This window comes from Alligator sinensis, unplaced genomic scaffold, assembly GCF_000455745.1.
Source record: "Alligator sinensis unplaced genomic scaffold, ASM45574v1 scaffold2312_1, whole genome shotgun sequence".
In the NCBI taxonomy this organism is placed as follows: Eukaryota; Metazoa; Chordata; order Crocodylia; family Alligatoridae; genus Alligator; species Alligator sinensis.
This window is the reverse complement of record NW_005843757.1, coordinates 40,621-53,108: the sequence shown is the minus strand read 5'-3', so window position 1 is coordinate 53,108 and position 12,488 is coordinate 40,621. Positions and strand designations below refer to the sequence as shown.

The 12,488-nt window shown below is 44.6% G+C and overlaps 1 protein-coding gene across 5 annotated transcripts in view; it reads left to right on the top strand.

The window, feature by feature from the left end:
- The first annotated feature begins 992 nt into the window (after nucleotides 1-992).
- Nucleotides 993-12,488, top strand: part of LOC102369110 (aldehyde oxidase 1-like) — a 13,816-nt gene continuing 2,320 nt past the window's right edge. Inside the window, exons 1-8 of one of the 5 annotated variants that reach the window (XR_001359258.2) lie at nucleotides 993-1,117; nucleotides 2,461-2,535; nucleotides 6,555-6,607; nucleotides 7,133-7,247; nucleotides 8,231-8,296; nucleotides 8,857-9,045; nucleotides 10,107-10,274; nucleotides 11,185-11,471. Coding sequence is in view for 4 of the 5 variants with exons in the window: in XM_006039125.3 (XP_006039187.2) it covers nucleotides 1,016-1,117; nucleotides 2,461-2,535; nucleotides 6,555-6,607; nucleotides 7,133-7,247; nucleotides 8,231-8,296; nucleotides 8,857-9,045; nucleotides 10,107-10,274; nucleotides 11,185-11,235 (819 nt within the window). In the remaining variant the exon portion in view is untranslated. Of the gene's footprint in view, nucleotides 1,118-1,693; nucleotides 2,218-2,460; nucleotides 2,536-6,554; nucleotides 6,608-7,132; nucleotides 7,248-8,230; nucleotides 8,297-8,856; nucleotides 9,046-10,106; nucleotides 10,275-11,184; nucleotides 12,203-12,488 lie in introns of those variants that run through there. The other 4 variants (XM_025195708.1, XM_006039125.3, XM_025195709.1 and 1 more) reach the window with 4 other exon arrangements.

Below are 12,488 nucleotides of genomic sequence, written 5' to 3'. Positions count from 1 at the left end.
GGGTGGGTGGGTGGGCAGGTGGGGTCTTCATGAAGACTGGTCAGGATGCCCGCCAAGCAGGGAGCAGCCTCTGGGAGCAGGCCGGGTAGTGGGGGCAGGATCACAGGGTGGTGATAGTGCACGGCCAGGGCCCAGTGCAGAGCCATGATCCAGTTCCGTGTTGTGGGGAGTAGATCAGGGCTCTGCCCTGGACTGTCATGATTTCCTGATCTCAGCCCCAGCCCTGCTTGCCCATTGTGCTCCCAGATACCACTCCCCACCACCTGTGGCCCCATCTCATCTGCCCACCTGAGCATGCCATGTCCCCTACTGCCGCGCTTGTCTGCTCCATCCAGCATCCAGTGCTCTCTGCAGTGAATGTGGGACAGTTGGGCCTGAGCTGGTTAGAATCAATTGCCACCCCCCCTTCCGCCATGCCATCCTGGATCAGCACCCCTACCACCACCCACCGCACTGGTCCTGGTCACCTGTCCCTCTCCCTCTGGCCTGCAACAGCTCACCAAAAGTTCTCAAGTGGTTCTCTAGCCCGAATAATTGCCCACTTCTGGTCTAAATTAATGAGACAGACAGAAGGAGTATCATAATCATCCTTGTTTTACAGATGAAGAAGTGAGGCCCAGAGAGACAAACCCCCACATCCTCAAAGATTCTATTAAATCAGTGGGTTGGAGGTGCATAAATATCTTTTGAATATCTGGAACTAACTAACTTGTCCAAGGTCATGCAGGGAGTTTGTGGGAGAGTCAGGAGCTGAAGTCAGATTTCCAGACCAGTGTCTTAACCACAAGTCCATCACCTTCTCTTAGTTGTATCTTTCAAGCACACCAATATGGGTAGATATTGGAAGAAGGAGGGTGAACCTAGGATGGTAACCTCTATAACCTCATTTTTCCTGGGCCTGGTGCTAGGGAGAGATGAGGAGTTGCTGTTGAGACGTTCAGAAAAGTGTCTTTGAAACAGAATAAGGATGCATTCATCTTCACCCTAGGTTGCCAGCCGGGAGCTAAATATCCCCATGTCAAGTATTCACGTCTGTGAAACAAACACAACAACAATTCCTAATGCATGTGCTTCAGTAGGATCTGCTGGAACTGATGTCAATGGAATGGCAGTGAAGGTAAAGAGCATTCTCTTGTTTTCAACTGCCTTAAAACTTCCCCCATTCATCAGGGTATTTGCTGAAATTTAAACATGAGTAGTCTTGCTAAAATCGCGCTTGAAATGACCTCTATAGCATGACTGTTGGAGGGAGAGAATAAAAAACCTGATCTGTTTGTTTGGTTTTTGGAACAAACCTTCCTGAGAAAGCTTAGGTATTCTGCTAATCCCTCACTCCATATAATGAATACCTATTAACCTGGATCTCACACTTACTGTTGTGCTGAGTCACACTGATTCCAGATCTTATTTTAAGATGTTAATCTATATAATTAAACTAACACTTCCTACTTTCTTCTTGGCCTTTCAAACTCTGTAAACTGCAGACCTGAATCTCTTTCCTATTTGTTTTAATGTATCCAATTGTATTCCTAGCCTGTGCTTTCAATTTAAAATACTATATACATATGCAAACAGCCTTCAGACTCACCATAAAAAACACTATTCTTATCAAAGAAAAAAGAACTACAGGTATCTTAAATTCTGAAAAAAAACAAATCTTTTGCAAGCTTAAATGTATAGCCGCACTTGAAAAATAGCATTGGTTAAACTGCTCCAGGCTACATTGTGTATGCCACAGTGGTGGTGTTTACCAGGCAAGAATGAACCTACCCATACCTTTCCCAACTATGTGCAGAGCTTTGCTCCAGACCTGGAAGTACACTGTGGAGGATGCTTGGGAGAATCCTTTTGAGGCTGCCTTGGTCTCCAGGGGCCTTGAAAGCAGTAATTGGGAACTAGGCCTATGGTCAGCTGAGCAACCTCCTACAGGTATCATCAGTTCACCCAGTCCACTTGGCAGAAACGTGTGGGAGGTTGTTCTGAGTTTTTGAAGGTAACCCATGTCAACTGATGAGATTAATGTGATTTCTTATAAATATTAAAAATGTCTGGCCCCAAAAGATTGGCTTTAGGAAGAGCCTGAGTGTCTTCCTCTCTAAGAATCCAAATTTTTTTCCCCTCAGATTCACTCTGGAGGTGGTATGTTTGGGTGGCTGCAAGCAGTTAAGAGATGACAGAAGTCTTGGAAAAAGCTGATTGTGTTTAACAAGAAGACAGGTAGTGGTTTGAAGTTCAGTAGGGAATAATGACTTTCAACTGCAAATGAGTGCTCTTCACAATCCCAGCAGAAACGCCCTGTTGTCCAGTCCCTGGCCCCATGCAATAGGATTTGCATTCAGAGGCACTGTCTACTGTGAGTGCCATAATGGCCACAGGGAAATATAGCTAGGGTTCTACTAAATACCAACAAATATCTAATGATCTCTTTAGTACTATTTCACAAACTGTTCTCTTCACCAGAGCGCTTGTCAGACCCTCGTGAAACGCCTGCAGCCCATTATAAGCAAGAATCCAAAAGGCACCTGGAATGACTGGGTAAGTGTTGTATGGGGGTGAAAAATCCATCTGGAGTATAAATTGAATTTAATATGTTTGCATATGCATGACCGTCCTGAGACGCGCGTTTTATGAGTACTTGCTATATTTCCTCTTTCCTCATTCATCATTCCATGCTGATCTTTAAGTCAAAAGCAGCTGCACAAAGCAAAGGAGCTCCTAGTGCTTGGTCTCACTATACTGTTCAGAGTTTTGGTTCTTTTCCTTCTGCAAATGTGGCAGTTTCACAGATTTGGAGACAATACAACCTGCAACGTACAGCAAATATTGGCTTGTGCACAAAGGGAAGAGCCTGACCTACCTTAGCTTGCTCTCTGGCTCCAAACCTTGCAATAAGTCCTTCAGAACTTACATAACTGGTGACTTTGTGCCAGCTCTCTTAGGTTAAAAACAGATGTCACCCAGTAAAATAGATCAAGCTGTGACAGGATATATCCCACCACAGCTGACTTGCTTTATGGGGTGAAATGTGTGTTGCCTGTTGTCCTGCATCAGGCAAGGGCCCATGTGGTACACAGGTAATGTGTTCCCCTTGCCTGGGGATTCTCCATGTTCCTCACTACCCTGTACCTCCTTGCCAGGACCCAGGTCCCACACCAACACATGCTTCATGCAGAGGCATGAGTAAGCATGGAGGCCCAGTGGTGCGGAACCCAGAGAACCACTGGCACCACATGCCTCCATGCTGGAACCCATGACTTTGCATGAAACACAGTGAGTTCTGACAAGAAGGCGCAGGGCAGTTTGGAGCTGTACAATTACCAGCACCTGGTGTTTCTATGCTGGGACCTGCACTGGGTCCCATGCTGACCCATGCTTCATGTGGAGGTATGGGTCAGCAAGGGTCCCAGCATTGAAGCGTGGGGCTCTGGGAATTCCCCAGGACCCACACTGATCCATGCTTCTATGTGAAGCACAAGGTCCCTACATCGGGGCATGGGGTGCATGGAATTCCCCAGGTCCCATGCCTGCACACTGGAACCCATGCAGATTTTCTCTGCTTCAGAGATGCACCCCTGAACTTCCAGGCAGGACTCGGTAAGTATGGAACCCCGATCAAGCCCTTCAAACCCCCAGAGCATTTGCCCGGGGCAGCTGGAGAGTGCAGGCTGCCTGCACTTGCCCACCATAGAGCAAATTAACATTTGTTACAATAAAGTGGCACTACTGTATTTACTCCAGTCCAAAACAAGGTTTTTCCCTCATTTAACATGAATGGGGGGAAAAAAGTCCCTTGTCTTGGAATCAAGTACAAGGTGGCAAGGAGACAAGCAGCTGCCCTGGCCCCAGAACCAGGGCCTGGAGTTGCAGCTGTTGCCTGTCCACGCCTCTTGCTTTCTCTGCACCCCATGCACCTCCCCCCTGCAGCCTGAGGCCCCCGTCTCCCTCACTTCCACACACCACTGCTATGGGGCTGGGTTGGAGCCATTTGCTGTGCCCCAGGCTGGAGCAGGGATGAAGCCTATTGGCACCAGAGCAAGAGTAAATGGCAGGAAGAAAAGGAGGGGCAGGTGTAGTGCAGAGGCTGCAGGGAGGCAGAAGTGGCACAAGGGGGAGACAGGTGAGGTGGTGGCGGGAGACTGAAGCTGGCGGGGCAGAAGTGGTACAGGGGGAGACAGGTAAGGGGGCACAGGGGCCTGAGGCTCTGGGAGAGGCAGGCAAGGAGCAGAGGCTGCAAAAGAAGCAGGCACAAGGGAGAGTGGGTGGAGGGGGGGGGCAGAGGCAGGAGGCTATTTGCCTCCCCACCACCTCCATATTGCCTAACCCCCTACTGCCTGACCTCTTACTGCCTCTGCCACTGCTTGTCCCCCTACCACAGCTTTCTCCACTGCAATGGTGATGGGGATGAATTATGATGCTCCTACAATACTTAGAGTCTGTACATGGAAAATTGTAACAAATTGCTACGTTTTCTGTGTATAGAATCTAATTATTGGGGGGTCATCTTAAATTTAGGGCCATCTTCAGTTAATGTCTATATGCAATATTTACCTGAATGGCATGGAATTTATCTAAAATCTGACTGGGTATATGTTAATGAAATGGGTTGATCATGAAGACTTCCTCTCTCCCAGCTAAGTGAAGGATTTATAATAAACTCAACAACTGTTTAACTAGGATCACCTTTCAGAGGTCATCAGTTACTGCTCTGGACAGTGAATTCCATTCCTTATAGAATCATATAAAATTAGGGTTGGAAGGGACCTCAGGAAGTCATCTAGTCCAACCCCCTGCTCAAAACAGGACCATCCCCATCTATATCATCTCAGCCACAGTTTTGTCTACCCGGGTCTTAAAAACTTCCAAGATAACCTTAAGTCACCCGACCTCTCTGGGTAGCCTGTTCCAGTGCTTTACTACCCTCCTTGTGAGAGTTTTTCCTAACATCTAACCCAAACTTCCCTTCATGCAACTCAAGACCATTCCTCCTTGTTCTGTTATCTGCCACCACTGAGAACAATTTAGCCCTATCCCCTTTGGATAGGGCTAAACTGTTCTCAGTGGTGGCAGATAAGGTAGGTGAAGGCTACTATTAAATCTGCCCTTAGCCTTCTCTTCTCCAGACTAAATAAACCCAGTTCCTTCAGGCTCTTCTCAGAAGTCATGTACCCCAGCCTCCTAACCATTTTGTTGCCCTCCATTCGACTCTCTCCAATTAGTCCACAGTCTTTCTGTAGTGGGGAGCCCAAAACTGGACACAGTACTCCAGATGTAGCCTCACCAGTGCAGAATAGAGTGGAATAATTGCTTCCCTCAATCTGCTGGCAACGCTCCTACTAATTCAGCCCAGTATGCATTAGCCTTCTTCACAACAAGGGCACGCTGTTGACTTGTATCCAGCTTATTTTTCACTGTAATTCCCGGTCCTTTTCTGCAGCGCTGCTGTTTAGCCAGTCAGTCCCCAGTCTGGATTGTTCTGTCCTAACTACAAGACTTTGTACTTGTCCTTATTGAACCTCATGAGATTTCTTTTGGTCCAGTCCTCCAATTTTTGGAGGTCTCTGAATCCTAGCTCTTCTCACCACTGTATCTACTACTCTTCCCAGTTTGGTGTCATCTGCAAACTTGCTGAGGGTGCACTTCATCCTAACTTCCAGATCATTGATGAAGATATTGAACAAAACCAGCCCCAGGACCAATCCCTGAGGCATTTCACTTGATACCAGCTGCCAACTAGATATCAAGCTATTGATTACTACCCTTTGAGCCCGACAATCTAGCCAGTTTTCTATCCACCTTACAGTCCATTCATCCAACAGGTATTCCCTTAGCTTGCTTGCAAGAATGTTGTGGGAGACTATATCAAAAGCCTTGCTATACTCAAGGTATAGCACATCCACTGCTCTCCCCATATCCACAGAGCCAGTCATCTCATCACAGAAGGCAGTCAGGTTGGTCAGACATGATTTATGGTATTGGGTTTCAGTTTGTTTGTGTTACTATGGTCAAACACTTAGTCAGCAAAAACAAGGAATCTGGCCTTGCAAGTCTATCTCTATACAAGGTTTCCCAGAGTCTGATCTAATCCTTATACAGTGGAGGAAGATGAAGGCACTTATGACAAGACCTCTGTGTTTCTTACAGGAGGAAGGGGAAACTTCTTGACTTTTATCTTGTTTTCCCCTGATCCCAGCAGAATATTATAGTCCTAAAAATATCAAGTCTGAGTTTAGCCATACATGACACTTGCATTGCCCAAGTTTCAAATACATTCCCTAATGATTATCATTAGAGTAGGACTGTCACACATGAAGCGTGTAAAATTGTTGATCAGAACAAAGCACCGTTTAGACCTGGAACAGAGCTTTAGAAACTCTGATCGCATTTGTCCTGCCTGAACAGCCTTCCTCACATAAGACAGTCCAGATGTTATTCTCTCTATTTTGATAGTGCATTCTCAGCTTTCTGTTGGACAGTTTGACTTTTAAATGCATGTGTGTGAATGCAAACTCCTTCTTATGGGATTCATTTACCCAAATGTCTTTTGTCTCTTTCAGGTTAAAGAAGCTTTTAAGCAAAGCATTAGTCTTTCAGCCACTGGGTACTTCAGGTAACGTATTTTTAGACCTCCCTAGGGTTATGGGTTTGGGAGATATGTCTCAATAAAACTGCAAGCATGAATTTAAGGAGTGGCTTTTAAGGATAATAACTCAAGCAGTGGAACCAGATGAACAGGACTTGACACCAGCATTTTTTTATTGACAACTTGGATTTTTTTATTGACCCTCGGCAATGTAATTATAACTTTAAACTGGTCTTTTAGACATGGTTTCCTGGGCAGCCTCTGTCAGAACCATTCTGGGATTTTGTTATGAACATTTCTGGATTGGAGTGTTTTGTTTGGCATATTGATTGCCTGACTATAATATGGACATGGTGACAGATTCCCAGGGGATGCAAATTAGCATAGCTCTGTTGACTTTCATAAAGTATTATTCTGGTAATTGCCCCATTACGAAGTTTCCACTTCAAGTGATTTCCAACTTGTTGGTCATTAAGTTTACTGTAGTAATTCAGATATTGACAGAACAACCTAAACTTCTGTGATTTATGTGGACTTTGTTGTTTCAACTAGAGGCTATGATGGAAATATGAACTGGGAGAAGGGAGAAGGACACCCATTTACATATTTTGTTTATGGAGCTGCTTGCTCAGAGGTTGCAATTGACTGTCTCACAGGAGATCACAAGGTAACCAGTACCTGTCTCAACTCATGCATAGTGCAGAGGAGGTTCCACCAGTATTTCTTGTGTAGCCTTATTTTTCCACTGATATATAATCTGGGTTATACTGCATTAAACACATGAAGGGTCTAAAAGAAGTAGCAATGACAGTTGAAGTCGATTGAAAACTGTATAACCTGCTTACAATCATACCTTTGCTGGATTTGTAAAAATACCATGTGTTCAAGTTTTATACTATAGCAGACACATGGCAGGCAGGATTTGTCTTTTATCTTTTAGTGACTGCAATCAGACAAGTGACATTGCAACTCTGTATTTTATTTCCAGTCTCTTAACCATCTGACATGGTAAGGACTCAATCCTGCAAACACGTTCTACTCAACTTAGTGCTTGTTTCTGTGAGAAGGGCTGGTGGTAGCTGTGAATACAGTGAACAGATTCCTTCAGTCTTTTGCACTGGCTAAGTCACACTTAGGCTAATGGATACTTTGAGTGCCTGTAGACATGTGGGGATGCTGCTCTGACATGCTGGAATTACAGTGCATTGGAGCAGACTCAATTAATCAATTCTGCTGGATCGTGTTAATTAGCGTGTTCCAGCAATCTCCGTGTCTCATGTATTCAGTGTTCCCACACTTCAAAATGGTGGCAGGGCGCCTTAACTAAAGTTTGTCAAGCAAGCTTTAGTTAAAGTGCCTCCACTACCATTTTGAAGTGTGAGGCTTTGAATACATGAGATGTTGTGGGCACTTTAATTAGAGCGGCTCTTGGAGCCATTCTACTTAAAGCATCCCCACCCCCCAGAAAATGTATAAAGATGCCCTTTTCCTCTGGAGAGACTGCCAGATAATAGCTCAGCATTGTGCATCCTGAGAGAGGTTTTATGAATGTGACTTGCCCCGCTGGATGCTAATTCTAACCCTCAAAACCTCTTTGCCTGCCCACCCATGCCTTACTTTCTACACTAAATATTTGTATTTTATTAATAGAACCTCAGAACTGACATTGTTATGGACATTGGATGCAGCATAAATCCAGCAGTGGATATAGGGCAGGTACGTGCTAGGAATGTCATGCTGTCCAGTTCGTACCAGGCAAGTGATGGTTGTCTTTCTTGGGCAGGGTGTCCTGGTCATCCAGGCAGAATTAAATTCTCTACAATGTCACCCGCATTGTAGATCATCTCATCGGGCAGAGAAGAGAGGGAAAAGAATTTTGGCCGGCTGACTTCAGGGAGGCCAGGATAGCACCCATAGTCCCTAGTGGCATGCTGCAGTGCCTCCCACTTGCACCTCTCTGACCATTGCTGGCCTGGTTTCAAGCCCTACGTTGGTCTGCAGTGTCCAGGCTCACCTGTGTATTATGACTCTGATCAGCATCTACTCATCTGCTAGGCATAGACTGTGGAGGTAAAGAGAGAGGAGACAGCTTTCTCCTTCGCAGTAACCCCAGCAGCCCCAAGTTGGGGAGGGGGTGGGAAGTGAGGGGCTGGAAATGAGTGATCAAATAGGAAAAAGAATGCGCTCCAGAAACCTAGAGAAGAGCTAACTCTTGTCAAGGCTGTATCCATCTTCCAGTGTATAAAAAGATAAACTTTGTCATTTCTTGTTCCAAGATTGAAGGAGCCTTTGTTCAGGGCATTGGACTTTATACACTGGAGGAATTAAACTATTCTCCCAAAGGAGTCCTTCACACTCGGGGACCAGATCATTATAAAATCCCAGCAGTCTGTGACATCCCAGAACAGTTCAGTGTTTCCCTGCTGTCACCTTCACAAAATCCCCATGCAATCTATGCATCCAAGGTAAGCAAGCCAGACCCTGGGGCATTATGTGCATGTCTCCCAGATATAATGATTTACACTAAATGAGCACATCTACATGTGCATTAAGGCACTTTTCTTAATGTGCATTAAATTTAGTACCTCCAATGCACAGTAATAAATATGCACAATTTAAGTGACACTTAATGCGCAGAAGCCTATTTTAGTGCACATTAGTGTAATCACACATTTTTACGTGATTCTGTAATGCACAGTAAAATAGGCTACTGTGCATGAAAGTGCACATGTAGATATGCTAAATGAATATCCACTTGTACCAGCTAAGGATCTGACCCATTTTATGACCTATACATTAGCTATAATGCAATGCAAGATGCAGGGGATATTGCTCACTTAAAGCATGATGCTAACTGCTCTTTAGGTTGCTTAGATGTCAGGCTATTTAGTACTGAAGAATATAAAAAGACATTTTAGAATACATTGGTGATAATATGTTATTTTTAAGTTAGAAAGTGGTGTTAGAATCAGTAGTTCCTTTTAGAACTATTTTTAGACATTCCTGAAGAATTTTCAGAGGGATTTTCACTTGAAGAAAATTGCAGTTCTGATGCACAGAACAGTGGCTATCATCACGCTTCAAAGTGTGCATAAAAACCTTGTTTATCTTATTCTTTGATGTTCGCATGCAGGGTTTCAGCCTGGGCTCAAACCTGCTCTATGAATGGCTGCATGTTATCATTGATCGTTTGCTTCACTTCTATCTCTATTTTTTAACCAAATGTTACTCTTTTAAGTTTTAAATCTTGTACTGAAGAGAAGTCAAAAGAGTCCTAATATCTGTAGCTAGCATTTGAAACCAGCCTGCTTAGATCCCTTAGGCAATCAGAAAACATAATGTGGCCTAATCCTGCTTCTGTTGAATCAGTGGAAAATGCTCATTGACTTCCACGAAACAAGATCAGGCCTCATTTTACTCAGTAATTTTTTAAGGCTTTCATTTAGCCCCCCAGTATTGACAACACATTTCCTCCTTTAATGTGTTCATAAAGAATATCTATGTGACCCCCTGTGTTCTCTGTCAGGGTGTAGGTGAGGCAGGGTTGTTCCTGGGATGCTCTGTATTCTTTGCTCTAAGGGATGCAGTGTCCACTGCACGAAAGGAGAGAGGATTACCAGGGGCCTTCACGCTGAACAGCCCCCTGACGCCTGAGCGGATTCGAATGGCCTGTGCTGATGACTTTACCCAGATGGTAATGGGGCTTTACTTTTTGAGAGTTTCTGTTTAGCTGCTGCCTATTCCGTTTGGCATCTTGGGCCCATAGTTTTTATAGTTCACCAGGACATAATTGAAGTGCAATAAAAACATTCTGCTTGTTTTTTTAATGATTCTTAAATTTAAATTCTTAAATAATTTAAAATGCCTATCAGCAGGTCTAGCCCATGCAAGCCATTCCAGCCTGTGGCATTAAGGATTTTCATTTTAATTATTCAGATTACACATCAGTTCATGACCTGTCCTGTGCTGCCCCTCGTACAACCTGCTCCCACTCGTTTCTTCCCACACACCTGTGTTTTATCCCTTCTGCCCCTACACTAGCCTCTCTTTTTCTGTACACTGAGGACTTACTCCAGCACCACTGAGGTTGCTGTGTACACCTGAGCAGCTATTGAAATATGGGTGGACCAAATTGTCTGTATTTTGTGTGAACTAGAAAACCTGAGATCCCACTCACAGAGTTTTTGCCTTGTATTTGTAGGCTTGTGTGGGGTATAGAAATGGTGGTGAGTCAGCCCCCGTACCTGCAGCTCTGTGAAATTCAACTTGCATCTTGGAGCCTGGGCAGAGGGTAGGGCCATTAGTGCAGGAACCATGTTCCTTGACATGATATGTTGGACCCCCTCCCTGCTGCCCCCTTCATCCCTATCATCTACCTGCTTATCAGCACAGCACTGATAGGTTTGCAAACCTCCTGTAGACCACCCTGACCAGTAAAATACATAGAGGCATTTGATGCCTAATCCATGTAAATTCAGCAGGGGCTAACTATGAGAGGTGCAATGATATGTTGAAGGTACTGGTTAGAAATGGTTGTAACAAGCTCTTTCTAACTGCACGTCATTAACAGAATCACTTATATGACTTCTTGTTCATTTTGTTAGATTGCGAAAGATCATCCTGATTCCTTCAGTCCTTGGGCCATCTCCATATGAAGACAATCCAAATCTCATGCCGAGCTTGAATGAAATATGATGATAGTTTTTTGATCAGATGTAGTCCTCTACCTTAGTAATCAACACATGTTTTAACTAAAAATGCATAGTGCTGTATCCAAATAAGAATCTGGCCATCCTCTCCGCTTTAATGCATTCTTCCTCCTGATTGTTCTTAATGCGTTTAGCTGTACTGCTGCATACTGCACGACTACAGTTCATTCCTAGAAACACACGTAAGTAGTCAAGAGAGGTTTACTCAATAATCACTACTCATCTTTACCCGGGGAGATCTGCTGAAACGTACCTGCAGGAGAGAAGGGGTGTGTTAATGTAGTATTGGATATTAATTTAATTTTACTCACCTAATGCAACATTTGAAAGCTTCAAATAAGTGCTAATTTACACTTTTACCTTGCAATGAAAGATCTGCATAGACCCTGATATCCATGGGGGCCCACCACAGGATTCTTCTGATCACAAACTTGAGACAAGAAGATGTCGTTTCTTGCAGAAAAACTGCTGTGGATACTGTTGATACTAACCCTTGGGTACTTGAAAGTCAAAGGATGTAACTGCCTTTTGTTTCACCCATGCAGATCCACTTCAGTCACTAGGGCTGATTTACAGGAATGAGAAAAAAAATTGGCCTAAAAAGTCTCAAGGATGACTATGCTCTTATTTCTCTTGGAGACTTTTATGTTCTTGTGTTATTTCCCAAAGTCTTCTTGGCCCAGTGTAAAAACTTGCTTGATTTCATTGAGCTTTGGGTCAGGTCCTTGATGAGGTGGTCTCCGAAAGTGGTACTGAAGAGTGCCATTGCATACTATACCTAGGAGTATATTGGATACTAGGCCTGTGCAAAGTGGCTAGTATTCGCTTCAGATTCGGCCAGTTTGGGGGACAGTGATTCAATTTGGTGATTCGAATCACTGTCCTGAATTAATTCGGCTGAATCTGATTCAGAGATTCGGCTGCTGCCAAATCTCTGAATCGCCTAGGCTCATCCCCCACCCACTCTCCCAGCCCGGCAATGGCTGTCCTGCCTGCCTCAGCTCCCGGCACTTTGATAAAAAAAAAACCTTGATTCAGCAAGTGCTGCTGGGCAGGGGGCGATTCCCCGCTGCCCCATGCTGCATGGGGGGGCTCTGCCATGAGCCTCCCAACCCCCCACGCTGACCCACCCACCCCAGCTCCAGCCCTTTAAGAAACCCCCACCCCCCAAAAAACTCTGGACTCACCCATTCCTGCCC